Raw genomic sequence first — 27,678 nt, forward strand, 5'->3', positions numbered from 1 at the left:
TACACGGAATAGGTGACATTTCTATCAATGCATCACATCACATTTATTTATTTTAAAGTGAATTTGACACTTATCTTCCAAGTCTACAATTTTTCTATACTGTATTATGCTAATACAATACTGACGTCATCTTATTGTATTTGCATATTTAATTAAATCTGACTTTGCAAAAACAGAAAGAAACTTTCAAGACGACAAAAAGTTTACTCGCTACATTATTCATGTTACAGATTTGATAAACTCTTTCCTTCACTTATTGAAAACTATATGCAGCCAGTGAGGTATTTAAGAGGAAGATATTTTGAACACCCGTAGATAGTTAACACACCATTTGACAAATCTCTCATCTCCGAAAATGAGCCACTGCATTATTCCAAAAAAGTGCAGCAAGCAATTCAGTTAATCCGAAGTACATTGTGCCCTTCTCAGAGCAATAATGCATTTTGCTAAATCTCTCCCTGTCTCTCTCTCTCTCTCTCTTATCTTAATTAATCCTTGAATGACTGCATTGTTGAAAATGTATTATCATTGATATCCAGAATTGATTAACAGGCACATTCTCTGAGCAACAGATTAATTATGTTGTCTGTAATTGATTAGAGGGGATATGACTGATTCGATAATTTAAAACGGTATATAGCTTCTTGTCCCAGGAAATAGACGACTGATGGCCGAATCCTTAAAACGTTCTCGGTCCCGAGGACACTTCTACAAATGTATATCCTTCCTACATCTAATAAATAGGCATTTTCAAGCGTAAATATTGTTTATTGTTCCAGCTTCATGCAAATCGAAATTAAGACATTGCTTTCAAACTTTTTTAATCAACTGCTTCGCATCGTAAATGTCACAAATGATAAGAGATGCCCACAGCATTAGAACAAAAGGAATAGGAGCAGGAGTAGGACATTTGGCTCTTGGAGCCTGCTCTGCCATTCAATAAAAGCATGGCTGATCTTCTACCTTACCTCCATTTTCCTGCAATATCCCCATATCACTTGATTAACTTAATATTCAAAAATCTATCGATCTCTGTCTTGAATATACTCAAAGACTGAACCTCCACAGCCGTCTGGGTTAGCGAATTCCAAAGATTCACCACTTCCTGAGTGAAGAAATGTCTCCTCATCTCAGTCCTGAATGGCCGACCCCTTATTCTGAGACTTTGACCCCTGGTTGTAGACTCGCCAGCCAGGGGAAACCTCCTCCCTGCATCAACCATGTCAAGTCCTGTAAGAAATGTGTATGCTTCAATGAGATCACCTTTCATTTTTTCTATACTCTAGATAATATTGGACGAATCTACTCAATCTCTCCTCATAGGACAATCCCCCCATCCCTGGAAACAGCCTGGTGAAACTCCGTTGCACCCCCTCTAAGGGAAGTATATCCTTCCTCCTGGAAGGAGACCAACACTGTACACAATGCTCCAGGTGTGGTCTCACCGGGGCCCTATATAATTGCAGTAAGACGTCTTTACTCTTAAACTCAAATCCTCTTGTAATAAAGGCCCTCATACAATTTGCTTTCCTAATTGCTTGCTGTACCTGCATGTTGACTTGCAGTGATTATTGTACAAGGACACCCACATTTCCCATTCTCCCGCCATTTAAACAATACTCTGCTTTTCTATTTTTCCTACCAAAAGGAATAACTTCACAAATTTCCACGTTATATTGCATTTGCCATATTCCTGCCCACTCATTCGCCTGTGTATATCCCCTTGGTACCTCCATACATCATCCTCACAACATACATTCCATGTTATGATTGAAGCAATTAGTATAAAACATGTTGCTACGTGTAACAGCTTGCATGTGAAAAGCATGCAATCCTTTATACCTACTAAAAAAAAACATGCTGAGCTAAAAAAAAAGGAGGCTATATAGTTGTAGATTTTTGTGTTTACCACTAGGGCATTAAGCATGTTCTGGGCAAAGCAGAAAATTGAAAATCCGGCGGGATGAATCGCCTGTAATAGAAACCACCTCATTTTCTATTTTGATATTAATGGAAAGGAACTCTGGCCAGTTCTGTTAGAGTTGTGCATAATATACTGCCGGAATTTCGAGCCTGCCGTTCGCCCTGGTAATGCTTAATCTCCAAGCGTTAATTACGAAAATCGCGTCCCTACTCCCACCATCCGTCCCGAGAAAGCAGTTGTCTCCACAGGTCTTGGTGAGTAACATATATCAAAGCTGCTGAGAACTTTTATTTCTTTTTCACTTCGGCATACACAATGCTGTCCGCAGCAGTGGCCAAGGCAGCTTCTTTCTGATTCAGAGCTTCCATATTCAAAGTAACATAGGTGAGTTCCTGGTGGTCACTCTCTGGTACATCAGCAGACGCTCCCTGCGATGAATAACATGAAGAAATGGCAGAAGTAGATAATATACGGATAATGTGTTTCTTTACTCCTCTCCAACTCTCGTCGCCTCGCAATATCAATATTTTTCTCTCTGTCTCACTTCCTCTGCCTCGCTCTCTCTCTCTCTCGCTCTCAGCTATCTTACTCTCCATCTAGCTCTCTGCCTTTGACTGTCTATCTTTCTCTGTGTCGCTGTGTCTCACTGCAGCTTTCTCTCTCTCTTTCTCTCACTCTCTGTTTCTGTGTCTGTCTCTCTCAGAGTCTGTCTGTCTGTCTCTTTTGTATCTCACACCTCTGACTCTCGTTCATTCGTCTGTCTGTTCATTCTGTCTGTCTGTTCATTTTGTCTGGTCAGTCTGTCTGTCTGTCTGTTCGTTCTGTCTGTCTGTCTGTCTGTTTATCTGTCTGTCTGTCTGTCTGTGTGTCTGTCGTTCTGTCTGTCTGTGGTTCTGTCTGTCTATCATTCTGTCTGTCTTTCGTTCTGTCTGTCTGTCGTTCTGTCTGTCTGTCGTTCTGTCTGTCTGTCGTTCTCTGTCTTTCGTTCTCTGTCTGTCGTTCTCTGTCGTTCTGTCTGTCATTCATTCTGCCTGTCGTTCTGCCTCTCTGTCTACCTATATATATTTCTATCTATATATCTATCTGTCTGTCTGTCTGTCTATCTATCTATAAATGTATCGATCTCTATCTCTGTGTCCATCTGTTCTTCTCTCGGTCTTGTCTTTCTCTCTCCTTCTCTCTCACTCACTCTCTATCTCGTTCTTTCACTCTCTCACTCTCCCTCGCTCACTATTCTGTAAGTTTCCGACTCTCTCTACAGGAGCCAGCTTATCGGTGTTTGCAAAGCAAGAGGCATAATGATTGGTATTTGAGAAAAATTGAACTTACGTTTTTGTCAGGATCTAAAGGAAGATTCGCAATCTCATCTGAAAAGAAGGACATTTATTTTGTGAAGTCTCTGCCTGCTTTTCCAGTGAGTTTCAAAGGGCTAGAATGCCAACTGGCTGCTCGGGCAGACAACTGCCGTTGCCATGCTTTATAGCAAATGCCTAGTTACTAAATTCCTTTAAAATCAGTTGATGGGCAGTTCATGCCCGCACTGAAAATCTTCCCCGATATTAAAAAAAATCCTCAGTAATCACTCATTACCACAAATTTAGCGCAAAATTAAAATCATGTTTAGATATTTGTCTTTACCAAATGGGTAATAACAATCACAAGGCCACATTTCAGAAAGCAAAATATCGCAACAAGTATAACATGGCACTTCATTTCAAAGGAAGGGAAATCTGGCGGGTTACGTTACAAGCAGGGATCAGTGTTGGGGCCTCAGCTATTTACAATCTATATTAATGGGCGAGGTGAAGGGACCAAGAGAAAACAGGGAGGGGGAGAAGTACCTGGACTCTATGTTTCAGGAGGTAGTCACAACTATGAAATTAATTAATTCAGATGGAGTCCGTGGTCAGGGACAGGATGGTGTGACTATAAGTGAGGCAGGTACGGGGATCCAGGAGGTAGTGTTGAAGGAGCCGCAGCCCATGCTCTTGTCAAACAGGTTCGAGGTACTTACTCCCTGTGAGGGACGGAACGGGGACTGCAGGGAGGATGAGCAACCTGGCCACAGCACCGTGGAACAGGGGGCCATTCAAGTGAGGGGAGTAAAAAGAAATGTTGTAGTGGTAGGGGATAGTATCATTAGGGGGATAGATAGGGTTCTCTGCAGTCGAGGGCGGGAGTCCTGAAGGCTGTGTTGCCTGCCCGGTGCCAGGGTTAAGGACATCTCTTCTGGGCTGGAAAGAAACTTGGAGTGGGAGGGGGAGGATCCAGTTGTCGTGGTCCATGTTGGTACAAACGACGTAGATAGGACAAGGAAGAAGGTTCTGTTAAAGGAGTATGAGCAGCTAGGGGTCAAATTAAAAAACAGGACCTCAAGGATAATAATCTCTGGATTATTAACTGAGCCACCAGCGAATTTGGCTAGGATAAATAAAATTAGAGAGTTAAATGTATAGCTCGAAGACTGGTGTGGGAAAAATGGGTTTTGCTTCTTGGGACACTGGCACCAGTACTGGGACAGCAGGGAGCTGTTCCATTGGGACGGACTTCACTTGGCCAGTGCTGGGACTAGAATCCTAGCGAATCATATAACTAGAGCTGTAGAGAGGGCTTTAAACTAATTAGTGGGGGGAAGGTTTCTAGAGAGCAAATAATAAAAATGACAACGGGGAAGGTTATAGACTTAGGTAGCAGTGGGGGAATTAAAAACCAGAGCGTGTCAGAAAGGGACAGAAGGTATGGAGTAAAAGATACAGTAGCAAAAGGGGAAAAAGCAGGAACTAAGTGTCACAAAACGTATTTGAAATTTCTTTATCTGAATGCACGTAGCATTTGTAACAAAATGGACGAGTTAATGGCACAAATAACTACATATGGGTATGATCTTGTGGCAATTACAGAAACATGGCTGCAGGGTGACCATGACTGGGAATTAAACATACCAGGCTATTTAACAATCAGAAAGGACAGGCAAAAAGGAAGGGGAGGTGGGATGGCTATGTTAATTAAGGATGGAATCACTGTAATACAGAGAAATGATATTGGGTCAAAGGATCAGGATAGTGCAACAGTTTGGGTGGAGATAAGGAATAATAAGGGGAAAAAACACTAGTGGGCTTGTCTATAGGCCTCCGAACAGTTGCAACTCTGTTGGACGGAGTATCAATCAGGAAATAGTTGAGGCTTATAATAAGGGAACAGATATAATTATGGGGGATTTTAACTATCATATTAACTGGACAAATCAAATTGGGCAGGACAGCCTTGAGGAGGAGTTCATTGGGTGTATTAGGGATGGGTTTCTTGAGCAGTGTGTAACTGAACCGACCAGGGCGCAAGCAAACTTAGATTTGGTCCTGTGTAATGAGACAGGATTAATTAGAAATGTCTTGGAAAAGGATCCTCCATATTCAATTAGAGGGTGAGAAGGTTGGATCTCAAACAAGCGTGCTGAGCTTGAATAAAGGAGACTATGCAGGTATGAGAGCGGAATTGATTAGAGTGGACTGGGAAAATAGATTAAAGGGTAAGACGGTACATGATCAGTGGTGTACATTTAAGGAGTTATTTTAAAACTTCCAAAAAATATATATTCCACTGAGGAAAAAAGGGCGTAAAAGAAAAGATAGCCATCCCTGGCAAAGTAAGGTAATTAAGGATAGTATCCGACTAAAAATAAGGGCATATAAGTTAGCCAAATCTAGTGGGAGGATAGAAGATTGGGAAGTCTTTAAAAGACAACAAAAAATAACTAAAAGATTGATTAAGAAATGGAAGATAGATTATGAATGTAAATTAGCAAAAAATATAAAAACAGATAGCAAAAGTTTCTATAGTTATATAAAAAGTAAAAGGGTGGCTATAGTAAATGTTGGACCCTTAGAGGATGAGACTGGGAAATTAATGGTGGGAAACATGGAGATGGCTAAAACACTGAACAAATATTTTGTATCAGTCTTTAAGGTAGAGGACACTAAGAATATCCCAACACTGGACAAACAGGGGGCTCTAGTGGGGGAGGAGCTAAATATGATTAAAATCACTAAGGAAGTGGTACTCGGTAAAATAATGGGACTCAAGGCGGATAAATCCCCTGGACCTGATGGCTTACATTCTAGGGTCTTGAGGGAAGTGGCGGTAGAGATTGTGGATGCATTGGTAATAATTTTCCAAAACTCCCTGGACTCAGCAAAGGTCCTGGCAGATTGGAAAACTGCTAATGTAACACCCTTATTTAAAAAGGGTAGTAGGCAGAAGGCTGGAAACTATAGACCTGTTAGCCTAACATCTGTGGTTGGTAAAATTTTAGAGTCCATTATTAAGGAGACAGTAATGAGATATTTGGATGAACATAATTTAATCGGACAAAGTCTGCATGTTTTTATGAAGGGGAAGTCATGTCTGACAAATTTGCTTGAGTTCTTTGAGGAAGTAACATAGAGGGTGGATAAAGGGGAACCAGTGGACGTATTGTATTTAGACTTCCAAAAGGCATTTGACAAGGTGCCATACAAAAGATTATTGCTCAAGATAAAAAATCACGGGATTGGGGGTAATATTCTGGCATGGGTGGAGAATTGGCTATTTAACAGAAAGCAGAGAGTTGGGATAAATGGTTCATTCTCAGACTGGCAATCAGTAACTAGTGGTGTTCCGCAGGGGTCCGTGCTGGGTCCCCAACCCTTTACAATCTATATTAACGATTTGGAGGAGGGGGCCGAGTGTAACATATTAAAGTTTGCAGATGATACAAAGATGGGAGGGAAAGTAGTGAGTGAGGAGGAAATAAAAAACCTGCAAGGGGACATAGACAGGCTAAGTAAGTGGGCAGAGATTTGGCAGTTGGAATACAATACTGGAATGTGTGAGGTTATGCACTTTGGCAGGAAAAATCATAGAGCAAGTTATTATCTTAATGGCAAGAAACTGGAAAGTGCTGTAGTACAAAGGGATCTGGGGGTCCTGGTGCACGAAACTCAAAAAGTTAGTATGCAGGTGCAGCAACTGATCAAGAAGGCCAATGGAATGTTGGCTTTTATTGCTAGGGGGATAGAATATAAAAACAGGGAGGTATTGCTGCAGTTGTACAAGGTATTGGTGAGACCGCACCTGGAATACTGCATACAGTTTTGGTGTCCTTACTTAAGAAAAGACATACTTGCTCACTCGGTTAATCCCGGGGATGAGGGGGTGGACATATGAGGAGATGTTGAGTAGATTTGGACTCTACTCATTGGAGTTCAGAAGAATGAGAGGAGATCTAATTGAAACATATAAGATTGTGAAGGGGCTTGATCGGGTGCATGCAGTGAGGAGTTTCGCAATGATGGGTGAAACTAGAACTAGGGGGCATAATCTTCGAATAAGGGGCTGCTCTTTCAAAACCATGATGAGAGACACATCTTCACTCAGAGGGTAGTAGGTCTGTGGAATTTGCTGCCCGAGAAAGCTTTGGAAGCTACATCATTAAATAAATTTAAAACAGAAATAGACAGTTTCCTAGAAGCAAAGGGAATTAGGGGTTATGGGGAGCGGGCAGGAAATTGGACATGAGACGAGGTCCGGAATGGTCATGGCCCTGTGTGTAGCGAAGCGGGCCCAGGGGCCGTGTAGCCTGGTCCTGCTCCTACTTCTTGTGTTCTAATTCTGTGTTAGATTTCAGGAGATGGTTCTATTCACAGGGATTAGTGGAGACATCGAACAGGCTGCCAGCTAGGTGTCCTTTAAGAGTAAATTGGGCCTGTTCCTGGCTGGGGTGGAGATCACCTTTTACAGAAGGTAAGTACTGTGGGAAATATCGGGACAGAGTGATCTCCTGGACGAGTTTCGATCGCCTAGATGGGGCGGAGAGGAATTTCCCAGATTTTATTCCCCAAATTGGCCATTGGGTTTTTTATCTGGTTCTTCGCCTCTCTCAGGAGATCACATGGGTTCGGGTGCGATGGCGAGTGATAGTAGATTTGATGTTAGGATCAGATCAGCCATGATCTTATTCAATGATGGAGCAGGCTCGAGGGGCCGATTGGCCTACTCCTGCTCCTATTTCTTATGTTCTTATGTTCTTAAATGTATCCAAAATTGATCACAATACAATGCAAAGTGGGACAGTAAACTGTGAGGAGAACTAAAAGAGTCTGCAGAGGGATGCAGATAGATTAAGTCAGTGGGCATTAAGGTGGCAGACCAACTGTAATGTAGGGAAATGTGAGGTTATTTACTTTGGTAGAAAGAATAGAAAAACAGAATATTTTATTAACGATGAGAAACTTTCAAATGTTGGTGTTCAGAAAGATTTGGGTGTCCACGTGCAAGGAACACAGAGAACTAGCATAAAGGTACAGCAAGCAATATGTAATGGAAATGGCATGTCGGCCTTTATTGCAAGGCGGGTTGGAGTATAAGAGTAAGGACGTCTTGCTACAATTGTACAGAGCCTTGGTGAGACCACACCTGGAGTACTGTGCACAGTTTTGGTCTCCTTATCTGAGGAAGGATATACTTGCCTTGGAGGCGGTGCAACGAAGGTTCATTAGATTGATTACTGGGATGAGAGGGCTGTCCTATGATGAAGGATTGTTTAGAATGGGCCGATATTTCTGGAGTTTAGAAGAATGAGAGGTGATCTCATTGAAACATACAAGATTCTGAAGGGGATTGACAGGGTAGATGCTGAGAGGATGTTTTGCCTGGCTGGAGTGTCTGGAACTAGGGGGCATAGACTCAGGATAAGGGGTCGGCCATTTAAGACAAAATACGGAGGAAATCTTCACTCTGACGGTTTTGAATCTATGAATTCTCTACCCCAGAGGGCTGCAGATGCTCAGTCGTAGAGTATAATCAAGGCTGAAATAGATACATTTTTGGAATCTAGGACAATCAAGGGATATGGAGATCTGGCGGGAAAGTGGAGTTGAGGTCGATGATCAGCCATGATCTCATGGACAGGCGGAGAAGGCACGAGGGGCCGAATTGCCTAAACCCGCTCCTGTTTATTATGTTATTGTGTTCTTATGTAGGCATGCGTCCCTTCCATGGAGCTAGTACCTTTTCCACCCCGTTCAGATGGTGCCAGGTAGCCAGGCTCCAAAGAGCTAAATTTGAATCCACGACATTATTAATTGATTCACATATTTGGGGGACAAATTTGTACATGGGTGTGACGCAATAAAGGCATTATCGCTCCTGTCATCTGTAATCTGCTCAAGTCTTCAATCAGTTCCATTAACTTGAATAGATTGGAATATCAGACGTGTCGTACAACTGTTCACATTCAAAGGCATTACCATCGCTGAATCCCCCACTATCAACATCCTGGGGGTCACCATTAACCGAAAACTTAACTGGACCAGCCACATAAATACTGTGGCAACAAGAGCAGGTCAGAGGCTAGATATTCTGCGGCGAGTGTCTCAACTCCTGACTCCACAAAGCCTTTCCACCATCGACAAGGCACAAGTCAGGAGTGTGATGGAATTCTCTCCACTTGCCTGGATGAGTGCAGCTCCAACAACACTCAAGGAGCTCGACACCATCCAAGACAAAGCAATCCCTTTGATTGGCACCCCATCCACCACCTTAAACATTCACTCCCTCCACCACCGGTGTACCATGGCTGCAGTGTGTACCATCTACAAGATGCACTGCAGCAACTCGCCAAGGCTTCTTTGGCAGCACCTCCCAAACCCGCGACCTCTTCCACCTCGAAGGACAAGGGCAGCAGGCGCACGGGAACACCACCACCTCCAAATTCCCCTCCAAGTCACACACCATCCTGACTTAGAAGTATATCGCCGATCATTCAACGTCACTGGTCAAAATCCTGGAACGCCCTCCCTAACAGCTCTGTGGGAGCACCTTCACCACACGGACTGCAGCGGTTCAAGAATGCGGCTCAGCCCCACCTTCTCAAGGGCAACTAGGGATGGGCAATAAATGCTGGCATTGCCAGCGATGCCCTGATCCCATAAATTAATTTTTAATAATGTGAATCCGCCTGTTTGTTTACAGGCCCGTGTCAAATTTCACCCGCATTGTATCTAATTCAATCGTATGCAGGGTATTATTTTGCATTTTTCATTCCATATTATTTACACCAGTGCATTAATAACTAAAAGCCGATCCAGCTACAAGTATTACAAATTAAGCCATTAAGATATCTGTCACTGTTAGCGTCGCATAGAATCATATTGACCTGGATCTTACGGTCGGCAGCGTAACTACTCCAAACGCAATGCGCACTTAGCTCAATGTGCCAAGCACTTCCTCCGAGCTTTACACGGAAACTACAAAAATTGCCTGAGCAAAATCTGAAAATGATTCCCTTTCCGGCCGCATATAGCTTTTAGAAATTCTTGGAATTGACAGGCGGTATGTGTCACGCCCTGCGCCTGTTTGCATAAGCTGTTAAAATTGTAATGTTGCTGAGCAATTAGCCCTAATCTTTGGCCAGCAATTAGAATATCCCCATCGGTGCAAATCATCTGTCAAGTCGGAACGGAACAGAGAGCAATTTCGGGATGATGTGCACCTGCATTCGCATGTGGAAATTCCGAACGTGCTGCACATTTCCATGGCAAATTCTGGCCCATTATAATTAACCTTTTTCATTAAAGCAACACTGCACTTACACGTGTTATCAGCGTCTTCGTGACTCGTAACACCACCTGCAGAGGCTGCACTACTGTAACATACACAAACATGTTATATTATCCTAAATATAGCCCCAAATTAATGTTTAGTCTCTGCACCATTACCTAAGATGCAATGAACTTGAGTGATTAAAGTATAATTGCATAATTTGCATAAAACTATGAGTATCAAAATAAAGCGTGTCTCATGGTGTTCTCACCTCTCAATATTTTGCCTTCTTAATTGTCCTGCAAGGTAACAATGGGAACATATAAATCACTATGTTAAATTTCGCAATAAAGTGACCCAAACTATCAAAATTTCCACTGTTCAATATTAATACAAGTGAAGTAGATTCAATTGTTTAATATGCACCCTTCCCAGAAGAAATCAAGGAATGGAGACGTGCATACGCACAAAAGGTGCAAGAAAATATGGAATGAGAAAGAAAAAAACAGTTTCCTCTACTTGGTTACCTCAGCAACAACGCGAACTGCTTGCTGTTATAGGTCTAGAAATTCGTCTCTTCCTACCCCAAAATATTGACAGCAAAGTCGGAAGCTATTACCACCTTAAATAGTATTGGGCCTAAATTTGCGTTGGAAGTGCACCTCCAGAGTACGCCTCCGACCCGAAAAATAAATCCAAAAGTACCTGCTGGCTCTCAGGAAGGATATACTTGCCTTGGAGGTGGTGGATCGAAGGTTCGCTAGATTGATTCCTGGGATGAGAGGGCTGTCCTATGGTGAGAGATTGTGTAGAATGGGCCTGTACTCTCTGGAGTTTAGAAGAATGAGAGGTGATCTCATTGAAACATTCAAGATACTGAGGGGGATTGACAGGATAGATTCTGAGAGGTTGTTTCCCCTGGCTGGGGAGTCTAGAGCTAGGGGTCATAGTCTCAGGATAATGGGTTGGCCATTTAAGACTGAGATGAGGAGGAATTTCTTCACTCAGAGGGTTGTGAATCTTTGGAATTCTCTGCCCCAGAGGGCTGTGAATGTTGAGTCTTTGAGTATATTCAAGGCCGAGATCGATAGATTTTTGGACTCTAGTGGAATCAAGGGATGTGGAGATTGGGCGGGAAAGTGGAGTAGAGGTCGATGATCAGCCATGATCTTTTTGAATGGGGGAGAAGGCTCTAGGGGCTGTATGGCTTACTCCTGCTCTTACTTATTATGTTCTTCTGTCACGGGCATCGGAGTTGTTGCGTCCTTGGGCTGCATAAAGGCCCACGGATCCCAGTTAGGCAAGCGGTTAGGAAGCGTCCCTCGGTACACGTGAGCCAGATCAACACCCCATAATAGACTGATGAACAAGGTCAGAGAATGCGGAGTCAGGGGACAAGCAGCAGACTGGATTGCTGGCTGTCTTCAGGACAGAAAGCTTGGAGCAGGAGTAACGTGTAGCTGCTGAGAATGGCAGGTGTGTCTAGAACGAGGGGTCACAGTCTCAGGATACGGAGTAGGACGTTTAGGACTGAGATGAGGAGAAATTTCTTCACACAGAGGGTGGTGAACCTGTGGAATTCTCTACCACAGAAGGCTGTGGAGGACAAGTCACTGACTCTATTTAAGAAGGAGATAGATAGATTTCTATACACAAAAGGCATCAAGCGGTATGGGAATATGGTATTGAGATAGAGGATCAGCTATGATCATATTGAATGGTGGAGAAGGCTCGAAAGGCTGAATGGCCTACTCCATGTTTCTATGTCTCTATAGAGGCTACGGGATTTTTTCCGTCCACCTGAGAGGGCAGACTTGGTTTAATATCTCATCTGAAAGACGGCACCTCCGACAGTGCAGCACTTCTTCAGCACTGCACTGAGGACTGTCAGCATGGATTTTTGTGCTCAAGCTTCTGGAGTGGGACTTGAACCCACAAACTTCGGACTCAGGCGAACTGAACCACAGCTGACACTATGAAGGGTAAAGGGTAGCTATTCACAGTGGCAAAAGCTGGGTAGTGGTGTTCCACACGGATCAGTGCTGGGACCACTGCTGTTCACAATTTACATTAACAAATTAGACTTTGGAATCAGAAACACAATTTCTAAGTTTGTGGATGACACCAAATTTGGGGGGAAAGTCAATACTGAGGAGGACTGTGATTTCTGTGACTGCAACAAGTTACAGGAGGACATTAAAAAACTTGGAGAATGGGCATGTAATTGGCACATGAATTTCAACACGGAAAAATGTGATGTATTACATTTTGGGAGGGAGGTCACTGATCACTTGGAGGATGTGAGGCTAGGTCATGTAGAGGAATAACGGGAGCTAGGAGTAGAAATACACAAATCTGTAAAAGTTGCGACACAGGTTAGCAAGGCAATAAAAAAAGCAACCCAAGCACTACGGTTTATTTCTAGAGGGATAGAATTGAAATGTAGGGAAGTTATGCTAAACCTGTATTGAACATTGGTTAGACCACACTTGGAGTCGTCGTCGTACCTGTCTTCACACTGTTCCATTTGGGGAACAGTATGACATGGTGGAAGGATTTCTGGCCTCAATTAACGCTCCTTCCATGACCGTAACCATCTTCGTACCAGCCATTAGGGTGGTTAGTCCTATGGCGGGAGGGTTTTACGGGCTCCCACAACCCATATGAGGGGGGGGCCACCCACACCCACGGATGCAAGTATCCCACTGGATGTCAACCCAGAATTTAGAGCCGGTGCTCCGACTCCACTTGCCGGGACTGTCTGGAGCGGGGTTTGAAACCCTACACCTTCTGGCCCAGCGGCGGGGACGCTACCGCTACGCCAAAGGCTCACTCCCACTTGGAGTACTGTGTACAGTTCTTTCGCCATATTATAAAAAGGGTATAGAGGCACTGGAGAGGGCGCAGAGAAGATTTACAAGGATGATACCAGAAATGTGAGGGTATACCTATCACGAAAGGATGAACAGGCTGGGTCTCTTTTCTCTTGAAAAAAGAAGGCTGAGGGGTGACCGAATAAAGGTCTTTAAAATTATGAAATGTTTCGATAGAGTGGATATAGAGAGAATGTTTCCACTTGTGGGGAAGAGCATAACTAGAGGCCATCAATATAAGATAGTCACCAAGAAATCCAATTGGGAAGTCATCAGACACTTCTTTACCAAAAGAGTGGTGAGAATGTGGAACTCGCTACCACAGGGAGTGGTTGAAGCGAATAGTATAGATGTATTTCAGGGAGGCTGGACAAACATATGAGGGAGAAGGGAATAGAGGGTTACGCTGAGAGATTTAGATGAGGAAAGATGGGAGGAGGCTCGAGTGGAGCATAAACGCCGGCATGGACTGGTTGGGCCGAATGGCCTGTTACTTTGCCGTATATACTATGTAATCATATGTAAACACATTAGAAGGGAGAATCTCCATAAGCAAATGAGAAATCCCCAAATAAATAAGTAATTTACACAATTCTAATAAAAATAAATATTCTCATGTTCAAAATTAATTAAAAGCTCCAAATTCAGCATTTAAAATAAAAATTGAATTGTACGGAAAATAATTTTAATCCAGGCCAAAATTTAGATGAACTAACTTTAAAGGTTTTTGTATATTTTTATCATTTAGAAAATGTAATTTAACATCTATTTTTACCCTTATGCTGGTAAAAGCAGGCCCAGTGCCTGCTTTTACCAGGCGTCAGTGTTTTCCTGGGCACTCACTGAAGTAGATGAGTCACCTCAGGAGTAGTGACCACCAAATGACAGGGTTTCAGGTCCAAATAGAGAGAGAAAAGGTTTATGCATAGTTGAGTAAGCGGGTTGAGGCAAGGTGGAAAGACAGCTTGACAGGCAGGTCTGTAGAACAGCAATGGGATTTTTTTTTAAATTGCAAGGCATGTAATAAATATCTATCATGTGAAAGAAAAAGAGAGCAATTCTGGACCCCGTATGCGCACAGTTTCTTTTTAATCCCGAGATAGTCAAATCCAAATCTGCTCCAGCAATAGAGTTTTTTTTATGGCGCATGCGATGATCACCTGGACAGGTACCAAATTCCAGTTTACCATGCACAGGCAGCGTTATGCAAAAACCTGGAACTTGTGGGGCCATTCTGGGGGCTTCCCGATGGTGTGTATGCTGTGCATACGCCGTCATCGGCCCCGCAATATCCGGGCCAATATTTTCCAATGATCCGACTAGGCAGAGAAGCCTTTCCAAACCATGCAGTCAGAACTCTTCTACATTTGCCTTACCGTCACCTTTCACAATGTTAATGCTGGACTGGGTTTGCAGGCTGTTTGCAAGGCCTGACCAGTTTTTCGATGATCTTAGTTCACGTGAAAATTTGTACTTTCTTTCCCCCACGATCACTTACTTCTCTTCGCAAGCAAGAACCAGGTCAACGCAACAACCAGTAAAACGATGGTCCCAGCAGCACATCCCAGACCAATGTTGAGCAATAAACTGTTATCTGCATCTATACAGAGATAGAAAGATGGAAGATTGCTAAGATTTAATCAGCACACAAGAAATGTCAGCATTTACTTCCAGCTGAATGTCCAGTGCATAAAAGGGCACTAGATGATATTCTCTGCTTGACTGACTGCTTTGCGTCAGTGACACATTCTACCTCACGCCCGAAATTAAGTTCATTTGACGTGAGTATGATTATATGGGGATGAAATTGAACATGGGCAGAAAATTCAAAGAAAACGTCAGTATGGCGCTGTTCGCTTATTTTACGCCCCGTTTGAGATCCAGTTACATTGCGCTCGAAATTCCACTCGGGCGGTGGTGCAGGATCAGCGATATCAGATCGGCCGTCCGTTATATGAAGCTCATGATATTCAATTCCATTGCCGACTGATACCGCCAATATGGCGCCCGTTCTGCGCCAATGCCCGAGTCAAATTTCAAACCCCCATATCCTCACATCTCTCTGTACAGAGGGACTTTTCCTGCTGTCTCCCCTCTAGTATTGCATTTACTACACTTCCTTTTAGAACCCTAACTATTGACACTAGTTTGCTTCTATCATGATTTTAAATTTTCATCGAAGCCAACTTCCGTGCTTTCATAATTTAAAAAACATAGGCCCAGAAATTCGGGTCCCCACGGATGAGTACGCACGGGGTACTCACCCGTAGGCCCAATGGAAGTGCCGATTTCGTTCATGCACTGCGCAAGCACGAGAAAACGGAACTTCTGTTCCCTTGAAGGAAGGGGTTCACAGGTGGAATGCGTGCGCCGGAGAGGCAGCGCGTGCGCATCGAACTTACATTTTTTTTTGCAGATTTCTCCGGGAGGGTAAGTCTCCAGAAATTAAACTTTTAAAAGCAGATGCAAAGCCTGATTTTAACAAGGTAAGTGCTGAATGAATTACAATTAAAATATTTTTTAAACAGGTTTATTATTTTTAAATACTTTAAAGAAAGGTAAGTTTATTTTTAGCCCCGTTAGAAAATGTAATTAATTTTTTCAAAAATTAAATTATTGTTTAAAACAGTTATTTTTCTGCCCTCGCAGCGCGTTCCTATGCAGAGCTAGACAGATAGCTAACAACTTGATATCTTCCCATAAAAATCACAAGGCTTGACTTTTCTTGTAAAGCTTTACTGAAAGATTCTTATTGTAAAACTGAAATACAACACAGAAATGGAAGCACACATTAGTATACAAGTGCATAACTGATATGCATACACAAATTTAGGTACGCCTGAGCAACACAGTACATTTGGCATGTAAATTACCAAACACGTGGAAACACAGCTTACTGTGAATATGCATTTAGCAAACTGGAAGGCATTCTCTTTAAATTAGCCCAGTATATAGTGCATCAAAATACAGCTACTTGTTAACCAGCTAGACAGAGAGCGAGCACTTCACGGCTAGCTGTGTAAGTTTGCTTACAGAGAAAAGTTACAAACTAAACATTTTCTGCAACATGCAGTATACACTAATCATCTATAACATTCTCAAGTACTTACAGGCAAATAATATCCAAGACTCAGGCATGGGAACAATACAACTTCCCAGAGCATGTGCCGCTGTAGGTCTGTAGTTTACTTTACTGCACTTACTGTGCTTTACAGCACTTTACTGCACTTTTACTGCAGTTGCTAGGTACCAAATAGCCACTAGGTGGCAGCACACAATGGGAATCGACCCAACTTACGCAAACCCCTGAATTAACTGGAAAACTAACATAAATTGCTACAGAGAGACAGCACAGTTATTTGATGCAATTTATTGTTATTTTAAAAGTGTGATTTAAAAACAAAATATTTGAAGTTTTAGTGATGTTTTGGTGCTTATAGTATTTATAGGTTTGACAGCTCTTCCTGTCAAACTTATGAATGAAGCATTCCCTGCTACCATTGGGTCTCCATGGCCCACATGATCCCAGGGGACGCATCGAACTAACTCCGCCCCTTGGATATGCAAGCACTGCACGCTGGCAGTTGGAGGAGGCCCAGGATCGGAATCCCACGTTGGCGGTATCAGTCGGCTGGCACGCTAGGTAAGTGCAGGTCGGGGACTTGCACCCGCGGGAAGCCCCCGACCCGAATTTCTGGGCCATTGTAATTGTAATTTTTATAATGGCCCGCATTTTCCAATCGCAGTGTCCCTGGGATTTTGTGGGCCTTGGGGAGCCAATCACAGAAGGGAATCTCCATTCATACGTTTGACAGGAAGACCTGTCAAATATATGAATGGAGATCAATGAAAAATCATGGCAAAACTTTAAATATATATTTTTTAAAAACACATTTTTAAAATGACTTGAAATTACAATAAATTAAGTATTTTAAACAAAAATTAATTTATTGAGAAAAATAATCCAAGTTCTTTATGGGTCTACAAATAAACTTATCTTTTTTTAAAAGTATTTTAAAATGATAAATCAGTGAAATGTTTTTTTCTTTTTTGAACTCTTATCCTGGTAAAAGCAGGTCTTACTCCTGCAGGTACACAGCGCATACCCACCCGTAGGAATCGGAATATCTGGGCCAATAAAACTAGCCTGTCTATTTGAAGGAATTTTTCATATCTCTATCTCATCATACCAGGCAGCATCACTGTGAATTTGCATTGCGCCTTCTTTAACTTGTCAATGTCATTCAATTTCTGACCTCCTTACTTGGGTGGAGACGGCTCATATACTCCGAGTTAGCCTTCCACGCCCACCAGACCATGCATTAAATGGAGCATTGCCCAAGTTAAAATGGGCAAGAAATTCGACTGCTGATTTAGACGGGCGGCATATCCGATTCCGCCGCTTTCAGATCTCTGTCCTGGGGAATTTCTCAGCGATTGGAAGTTAAATTCGGGAGCTCTCTGGCGTTTCAACGCTTATAAAGAAAGAGCGTTAAATAACGTTTCCAGCTTTTAATTCGTGACCATTATTTTTGGATAACAGGCGGGGGGGGGGGGGCGGTTCAGCCTCTGCAGACTATGCATAACACATGGGAACCTTAAGCCTGCAGATAAAAAAACGATCCCCAGTTAACTTTTGCAGCGAAATATTTATATCTCAGTTTGATTTAAAAGGTTTTGGTCACCTATATTAACAAGATACGAGCGAAGGAGACAGACATTGAGATACAAGAACACACAACCACGTTTTGAAATGTGTTGGTCCCTACCTGTCTCCGTAATCGGGACATCTTTACTGAATGGCGAATGCCTCAAATGTCCTGCGACCTTTGTTTGATATCGACAACTGTAATTTCCCTCAGAGCCTTTGCTTCGGGTATTTATGTTGAAGGTCACATTCCGCTCATCGCCAGTCACAGTACGAGACTGTACAGGATTTTGCTTCTGATCTTTGTACAAGAGAAACGTACCCCCTCTGGAACGAATGTCACCTTTGCAGGAAATGCCAACATTTTCCCAGTTTGAAACTGGGTCCATGTAGAAAGTCGGCTGCGGGAGTTCACCTGTATGAAAAATACCGCATGAAATTGTGTGTCAAAAGTCTACTCAATAACATATGAGGCCACTTTTGTGAAAATGGAACAAAATCTGTCGCCTTCATTCCAATGCATACTTCGCTTTTTATTACTACTTCAAGAAAAGGACAGATGGGACACAGGGTGAACCAGAATGTGCTGATTTTTTCTATTATGCAAGGTATTTGATTCAGTCTGTTTTTTTCTGCTTTCAATAATGACCTTTGGGTAGCCGCTTACTGAACATCTCCATTCAATCTGCAAAACCCGACCTTCTTTTGGCTCAACGCTTTAAATGACCTCCCATTCCCAGGCCGACGTTCCATTTATCTGATTCTGTTGGAACTCGGATTAATCGGCTTCTGAAAGGTTTTCATGTTTAGTTCATTCAGTACACAGCAAATAAATGTTGTTGGCATCATTGGAGAGAGAATGAGAGAGAGAGCGAGAAGGAGATTTCACTTAGCAACAGTCAGCGTTCAAGATTGATGTTTATTGTATTGCCATAATATAAACATCCAATCACCTAACATTGGGTCAGAAATTCGGGTGCCCACGGGTGAGTATGCGCTGGGTACTCACGCGTAGGCCCAACGAAAGTGCCGGTTTTGTGCATGTACCGGAACCAGAACTTCCATTCCCTTGAAGGAAGGAGTTCGGAGGTCAAACGCATGCGCCAGAGAGGCAGTGCGTATGCCTGGAAATTCCGTTTTTTTCCAGGTTTCTCGGGAGGGTAAGTCTCCAGCAGCTACGCTTATAACAAGCAGTCACAAGGCCTGCTTTTAACAAGGTTAGGTGGTGAATTAAGTAAAATTAAAACATTTTTCCACAGGTTTATAATTTCTAAATACTTTAACGAAAGGTAAGTTTATTTTTAGCCCTGTTAAAAACTGCAATTACTTTTTTCTAATATTTAAATTGTTGTTTAATATAGTTATTTTATGTAATTTATAGTTATTTAAAAATGTGATGTTTTTTAAATATTTATGTGAAATTTTAGTTAGGTTTTGAGGCCGATCTCTATTCATAGATTTGACAGGTCTTCCTGTCAAATTTAAGAATACAGATTCCCTGCTACGATTGGCTCTCCATGGCCCATGTGATCCCAGAGGACGCTTCGAACTAACTGTGCCCCTGGGATAAGCAAGGACTGCGCGCCGGCAGCTGGAGGAGGCCCAGGATTGCAATCCCACGTGGGCCCACAGCACAATGGCCGGCGCGCTAGGTGAGTGCAGGTCGGGGGCTTGCAACTGCGGGAAGCCTCCGACCCGAATTTCTGGCCATTGCAAACTAAGCAATGGGATGTTGATGTACGAGAATTGTAAAGTTGTATGCATGCAAGACGCCTGAAGTACAGTGCAAAGATCAGTAACTACTGAATGTTGATGTGTGAGAAATGTCAACTTGTGTGGGTATGAATCGGCTGAAGGAAAATGCATTGACTGGAGGCTACCAAATAAGGCCAGACCACTTCTAATTTGATACAATGAACAGTGTATAAAAAAGGAAGCATGTGTGTTAAATTTTGAGAAAAAGAGAGAAACCTATTTGAGTGCACGCTTACTCTCGGAACTGCTGACAACTCTCTGCTTGTGAACTATGTTACACTCTGAGGAAATTATACTCCATGTTTAGATTGATTTTTAATTTAATGTAGAAAAAAATAAAGTGATAAATAATCATAACACAGAAGCCTTTACTACTCGACTGAAAAACAGAAGACTGTTTAAGAACAGATGCCTGTATACTTTTAATACTTCAGGCTCTCATTTATGTTCCCTGATACCGACAGTGCAAACACTCTCAGTAATCAGAGCATTGATATTAGCATTCCTACACCCTATAATCTCCAGCGTTTCCTAAACGATGCTGCCTAGTTAAAAATCACACAGTGAATTGCATTTGGTGCTGGTATTCGTTTTTTTGCAAGCATAGTGAAATTTAAATAGGTTCTAAATAACCAACATGCACAATGGTGCTCGTGGTATCCAGTAGACTGTTTGAAATTGCATATCAGCCTCTCAAAATACGATTACCCTTTTCTCCCAGGTAAAAATAATATTAAGCGTAAAACAAATATGTGGCCAACTTGGGGCAACTCATTGTCACGTCCCATAAGCTGTGCAATTACTGTACTAAAAACAAAGCTTCTAGCAAAGTGGCAAAGGCTAAATAGATTGTAAACTGGGTTACAAATTAAAAATGTGGGTTCTGCGCATTTATGTTGTGACAGAGGTAGATCCAGCTAGCCGAAAATTATAAGAATGGGACATTTTTGATCTATTAGTTAGATAAGCATTTCTTGTGCAGCCGTAAGCCCACAGCCACACCAGCAGCTGCGAGAGCCAAAAGGTGCCATTCCGGGCCTGGGAAGCAAGTCTTATTAATTGCATATCATCTTGAATTTCCTCTTGTCACAGTGAAAGCGGAGGTAGTTGAGGTACTGGATGTGCTAAAAATTGATAAGAAGGTGGCACTAGAATGGCTGGCTGTGCTTTAAGTAGATAAGACACGAGGACCAGATGGGATGTAGCCTAGGATGCTGAGGGAAGTAAAGGTGGAAATTGAGGAGGCACTGGCCATAATCTTCCAATCCTCCTTAGCTCCGGGGGTTGTGCCAGAGGACTGGAGAATTAAAAAAGCAAATTAAGATGTAAGGATAAATCCAGCAACTACAGGCCAGTAAGTTTAAACTCGGAGGTGGGGAAACTTTTAGAAATGGACATCAGGGACAAAATTAACAGTCATTTGGACAAGTGTGGATTAACTAAGGCAAGCCAGCATGGATTTGTTAAAGGCAAATCGTGCCTAACTAATTTGATTGTGATTTTGATGAGGTAACAGAGAGGGTTGATTAGGGCAATGCGGTGGATGTAGTGTACATGGACTTACAAAAGGCGCTGGTTAAAGTGACAAATAAAAGGCTTGCCAACAAAGTTGAAGCCCATGGAATATAAGGGACAGTGGCAGCATGGACACGAAGTTAGCTAAGTGAAATGAAACAGAGAGTAGTGGCGAACAGTTGTCTGCGGGATGGAGGGAGGTATATATTGCTGTTCACGAGGTTATTGCTGCAAGGACCACAGCTTTTCTTGATTTATATTGATGACTAGGACTTGTGTACAGGGCGCAATTTCAAAATTTGCAGATGACACAAAACTTGGATATATAGTGAACAGTGAGGAGGATAGTGATAAACTTCAAGATGACAAAGACAGGCTGGTGGAATGGACGGTCACGTGGCAGATGAAATTTAACGCAGCAAATTGTGAACTGATACATTTTGGTGTGAATAACAAGGAGAGGCAATTTAAATTAAAGGGTACAGTTCTAAAGAGGGCTCAGGAACAGAGAGACCCGGGGGTCGATGTGCATTCATCGTTGAAGGAGGCAGGTCAGAAACATAGAAACATAGAAGATAGGAGCAGGAGTAGGCCATTCAGCCCCTCGAGCCTGCTCCTCCATTCAATGAGATCATGTCTGATCATCCAAATTCAGTACCCTGTCCCTGTTTTCTCCCCATATCCCTTGATCCCTTTAGCCTTAAGAAATATATCCAACTCCTTCTTGAATATATTTAATGAATTGACCTCTACTGCCTTCTGTGGTAGAGAATTCCACAGGTTCACCACTCTCTGGGTGAAGAAATTCCTCCTGATTTCTGTCCTAAATGGCCTACCCCTTATTCTTAGACTGTGACCCCTGGTTCTGGACTCCCCCGCCATCGGGAACATCCTTCCTGCATCTAGTCTGTCTAGTCCTGCTGGAATTTTATAAGTTTCAATGAGATCCCCTCTCATGCTTCTAAACTCCGGCGAGTACAAGCCCAATTGTCCCAATCTCTCCTCATACGTCATTCCTGCCATCCCAGGTATCAGCTGAACTCCTTCCATGGCAAGAACATCCTTCCTCAGATAAGGCGACCAAAACTGCACACAATACTCAAGGTGCGGTCTCACCAAGGCCCTGAACAGTTGCAGCAAGACAGCCTTGTTCCTGTACTCAAACCCTCTCGCTACAAAGGCCAACATATCATTTGCCTTCTTAACCACCTGCTGCACCTGCATGCTTACCTTCAGTGGCTGGTGCACAAGGACACCCAGGCCTCGTCGAACTTCCCCTTCTCCCAATCTATTGCCATTCAGATAAGAATCTGCCTTCCTGTTTTTGCCACCAAAGTGGATAACCTCACATTTATCCACGTTATATTGCATCTGCCATGCTTTTGCCCAATCACCCAACCTGTCCAAATCATACTGGAGTTTCTCTGTATCCTCCTCACAGCACACACGCCCACCCAGCTCTGTGTCAGCTGCAAATTTGGAGATATTGCATCTAGTTCCCTCGTCTAGATCATTAATATATATTGTGAATAGCGGGAGCCCTGGGACCGATCCCTGTGGTAGCCCACTAGTCACTGCCTGCCACTTGGAAAAAGACCCGTTTGTTCCAACTCTTTGCTATCTGTCGGGCAACCAGTTCTCTATTCAAGTCAATACCTTTCCCCCAATCCCATGTGCCTTAACTTACACGCTAATCCCTTATGCGGGACCTTATCGAAAGCCTTCTGAAAGCCCAAATACACGATATCCACTGGTTCTCCCTTATTTATATTACCAGTTACATCCTCAAAGCATTCCAGTAGATTAGTCTAGCAGGATTTACCCTTTGTAAATCCATGTTGACTTTGTCGGATCGTGTCACTGTTTTCCAAGTGCTCTGCTATTGCATCTTTTATAATGGACTCCAGCATTTTCCCTACTACCGATGTCAGGTAATTCCCCATTTTCTCTCTACCATCTTTTCTGAATAGTGGGGTAAGATTAGCTACCCTCCAATCCATGGCTACTATTCCAGATTCCATCGAATGTTGGAAGATGATCTGCAATGCATCTATTATTTCTTGGGCCACTTACTTATGTACCCTAGGATGGAAATTATCAGGTTGAGAAAGCATTTAAAAAGGCTTACGAATCCTGAGCTTTATCAGGAGAGGCATAAGAGTACAAAAGTAAACAAATTATGATGAACCATTATAAAACACAGTTACGGCCTCAATTCGAGTATTGTGTCCACATCTGGGCCCCGCACTTTATGAAGGATGTGAAGATATTAGAGAGGGTGCAGTAAAGATTTACAAAAATAGTTCAAAGGATGAGGGATTTCAATTACGTGGATAGACTGGAGAAGCTGGGGTTGTTCTCTGTAGAGAAGGGAAGTTTGAGAGGAGATTTGATAGTGGTGTTCAAAATCACGAGGGGTCCAGACAGAGTAGATAGAGAGAAACTGTTCCCATTGGTGGAATGCTCGAGAACCAGAATTCAGGTGATTGGCAGAGGAACCGGAGGCAAAATGAGGAAAAGCTTTTTTTTACGCCACGGCTGGTTAAGATCTGAAAAGCACTGCCTGAAAGGGTGGTGGAAGCAGACTCAAAATGGCTTTCAAAATGACGTGGCTTTCAAAATGGAATTGGATAAGTAACTGAAGGAAAAAATATGGCAGGGCTACGGGGAAAGGGCAGGATGAGTGGGAATAGATGAAATGCTCTTTCAGAGAGCCGACAGGGGCTCGACGGGCCGAATGACCTCCTTCTGTGCTGTAATCATTCTAAGGTTCTACTGTGAAATAATATAGCCTTGTAGAACAGTTATATAAAATGATGTTAATAGTTCATGTACTAAACTTGTTAATAGAAAAAAAAATCGTGTGTGAATCACAAACGGAGTTATTGTCGCCGGACAACCCTTTGTTGTGACGGTAACCATTAAGAAATCCACTCACACCATGTAAAGAGGTTGGGTTTGAAATCGAACATCCAAGATCCAATGTAACTGCAGCCCAAGTGTCCTTCTGTTCCACTGGATCGTTTCATTGCTGAGTAAGCACAAATTGTTCTAATACCATTGGGAGAATAGGTTCTGTTAACATACCTCGAATAATTAACTGAACAGGGTTGCTCGGTTGTGAAGATCTCCATTGTCCATTCTCCGAGTGTAGACATTCACATGTGTAAATGTCATCAAAGCCATGATCTGCGGTGAAATCAAACGAGGTATAACATTGTCCTTTAGCAGATTCCTGTTCCGTGAATAAACCTTGCCTTTGGTAATAACAGTTCATTGTGAGGGGACACTGACAGCGACAAGTCATAGTTATTTTCTCTCCGTATACAATGACTTCATATGGTGGATTCACAGAGAAGATTGGCTTCGGTAAATCATCTGAGGAAAGCGCAGTCAAAAGAGTTTAAACACCGAAAAGCTTCAATCAATTAACATCGATATTATCATTGTAATAAGCTAAGTTCAACCTGCCCTTTACCAGTGTACGCCCCTCGAACAGAAATGGTAAAAGTGTCAGGAGATAGCGAGCTCTCCGCTTTCTAGATCATTGGAATTAATGTGCAATTTTTTAATTACTGTAACAGTGACATGATGTTTCAAACAACATAACAAGAAAGTGCAACTGCAGTCATTTTAAAAACTGGTAAATTAGGTGGATTAGCGCCTCCCGTTAGCACCCACAGGGGCAGACCAGGCTGTTTTTACTGCACCCCGCTCCCCGGTGGTCTAGCAGGGCCCCGATGCCTGCGGCGCTAGGTTCCACCCTATTCATCAGGGGAGGAATCCTGCAATGAGGCAGCGGTATGCTCCAACGCGTGTGGCGCTGTTGCACGTAGCCCACTGATCATCATTTATGGTGCCCCAAGAAGGAGCTGGGGCAATTCCAGTCGCTCTCCACATTCTGCTTGGGACACTACTAATGAATTTCTGGCGGGGGGGGTGCTAACATTTATGGGGCGCTACAATCAGCGCCGGTGACTTTGACATCCCAAAATGGTCGCCAACCAATTGATCCACCCAATTACTGAACATCAGGCGCTGCGTATAACGGGCGGCCGATCCGATGCTGCCCATTTTGCGCCCCGCCCAAGACAAATATCTAGACCATAATAATAGTGATGGACAGTGATAATAAATAAAATGTTACAAAATGCGTACAACCCGTAATCGCCTTTCAAATAAGTGCAATTTTTTTTGGAACATCAGAATTTATGAAACAATTGCGGGAAGTTGCACAATAATTCCTGCAATAGATCAATGCGCCTTGGAGTTAAACGAAATCCCAACTATCAAATATTAATTTCAGCTAACTGATGGCTATATTAATGAATTGACTATTCATTTTAATGTCGCATACTTACATATTATTTTCTGTCCGAACAACGTCTGGAAATGAACTGAAAGAGAAAAAAATGGATCAATGAAAATTTTTGCCCATCAATAGCCTGTGGACATGTCGCATTAACCAACAGCTCCCAGAGCTCGCATGTTATCACTTCCGAAATTGCCATCAGACTTTATACCCCAGATATATGTGTACCTTTATAATTCAGTACAGGTAAGGTACAAAATTCAAATTGATTCTAAATTATCAAACATAACAAGCATAATTATATTACTACATAATTAAACAGATCGTATACACCGAGAAAAACATTTTGAAATGTCACTTTGTGTTGCGTAGTGGATATAAATGTTAATACATTTTGGTCTAGACTATTAGAAAGAAGGAAGGAAAGAAAGAAAGAAAGAAAGAAAGAATCAGACGGAAGGAAAGAAAGAAAGAAAGATCATAAAAACATAAGAAAATAAGAAATAGGAGCAGGAGTCGGCCAATTGGCCCCTCGAGCCGGCTCCGCCATTTAATAAGATCATGGCTGATCCAATCTTGCCCTCAACAGCACTTCACCGCACTCTCCCCATACCCCTTGGCTCCCCTGTAGTTCAAATGTCTGTCAATCTCCGCCTTGAATATATTCAATGAGTCCGCTTCCACAGCTCCCTGGGGTAGAGAATTCCAAAGATTCATGACCCTCTGAGAATAAATTCCTCCTCATCTCCATCTTAAATGGGCGACCACTTATTCTGAAACTATGCCCCCTAGTTCTAGATACCCCCATTAGAGGAAACATCCTCTCAGCATCCAACCTGTCAATCCCCCTCAGAACCTTATATGTTTCAATAAGATCACCTCTCATTCTTCTTAACTCCAACGTGTATAGGCCCAACCTGCTCAAACATTTGTCAAGAGAGAGAAGGAAAGAAAGTAAGAAAGAAAGAAAGAAAGAAAGAAAGAAATAGAGTTAAAGTTTTAGGTATATAAATGTAATGAGAACTAGCAGATATTAGAGATGAAGAGTGTTAAGTCTGTGTGTCCCAGTTATGCTTATTATAAATCACTGGACACAGGGCACAAGAATAACTTTTAACAGGTCTTTACTATTCAGAGGTCAGGGCTGAACTGCCCAGCAAATCCCTACACAACGTTTATATACCGGTGTGGTCACCACCGGTATTACAGTATACAGCATCCAAGAGAATGTAGTACATCGCTTAAGGTAGTTCTCTTAAGGTGGAACAGGTTACCTACACCACAATCCTCTCTTTTTAGATTAACAGTTATATCCCCATTTAACATAACATAATAACGTATAGACATATATATATACAACTTCATGCAAAACAGTTCAAAGATTCAGTCTTTGAGGAGGCCTCCTGATTCGAGTTGGATAACGCCTTTCAGGGGTCTCTGATTCTCGTTGCTGGGGTGACTCATCTAGTTGATCTCTTATGGATTGGACATCATCCTCAGGTACATTCACTTCTGAGGTAGATGCTTCAGGTTCACTAACTTCTTCCACGGTTGTCTCTGCCGTAACCCTGGGTTCGACACTTGTTCTCGATTCTACCAGTTGGTCAGCATGACGCCGTATTACATTTTCACCAATATCTACCGTGTACATCAGGGGTCCTTGTCTGGCCCGAATTGTTCCTGATTGCCATTTCTCGTATTTACAGTCCCGGGCTAACACTGGTTGTCCTATTTCGAAACTCCGAGTGGTCTTGTTATTTATATGCTGGAACTGTTTGCTTTCAACTTCCCTCCGCACATTTGGTTTTAACAAGTCCAACATGGACCGCAACCTCCTGTTATAGAACATCATGGCAGGACTTTGGTTTGTCACTGCATGAGTGGCGCTTCGATATGCCAGTAGGAATTTGTCCACCTTGTGTTGTAGTGGAATCTGATCTTCGCTCATGGCCTTTATTGCTTTTTTGAACGTTTGTACAAATCTCTCAGCCAACCCGTTTGTAGCCGGATGATATGGGGCAGAGGTATAATGTTTCACCCCATTCTTCTTCATGAATTTCTGGAATTCTTCTGA

General features: G+C 42.6%; 1 protein-coding gene across 1 annotated transcript; it reads right to left on the bottom strand.

Annotated features, from left to right (window-relative positions):
- On the bottom strand, positions 1-26,842 carry LOC147085094 (T-cell-interacting, activating receptor on myeloid cells protein 1-like). The gene is made up of 8 exons (XM_085979431.1): positions 26,812-26,842; positions 24,380-24,670; positions 18,144-18,437; positions 14,873-14,974; positions 10,773-10,800; positions 10,552-10,604; positions 3,254-3,291; positions 1-2,352 (listed from the first exon to the last, which is right to left on the bottom strand). Exons 1-8 carry the CDS (start codon positions 26,840-26,842, stop codon positions 2,212-2,214), a joined length of 978 nt encoding a protein of 325 aa, XP_085835557.1. The 3' UTR covers positions 1-2,211.
- Positions 26,843-27,678: the final 836 nt, after the last annotated feature.

This window comes from Somniosus microcephalus, unplaced genomic scaffold (genome assembly GCF_052327205.1).
Source record: "Somniosus microcephalus isolate GS21.2 unplaced genomic scaffold, FLI_Smic_1.0 unresolved_chr9, whole genome shotgun sequence".
NCBI lineage: Eukaryota > Metazoa > Chordata > Chondrichthyes > Squaliformes > Somniosidae > Somniosus > Somniosus microcephalus.

Coding starts and splice junctions, on each gene's coding strand:
- LOC147085094 (XM_085979431.1), bottom strand. CDS start 26,842: ATGTACTACATTCTCTTGGATGCTGTATACT. Junction 10,605..10,772: donor AGAAGGCAAAATATTGAGAG/GTGAGAACACCA, acceptor TGTATGTTACAG/TAGTGCAGCCTCTGCAGGTG. Junction 2,353..3,253: donor CTTTAGATCCTGACAAAAAC/GTAAGTTCAATT, acceptor TATTCATCGCAG/GGAGCGTCTGCTGATGTACC.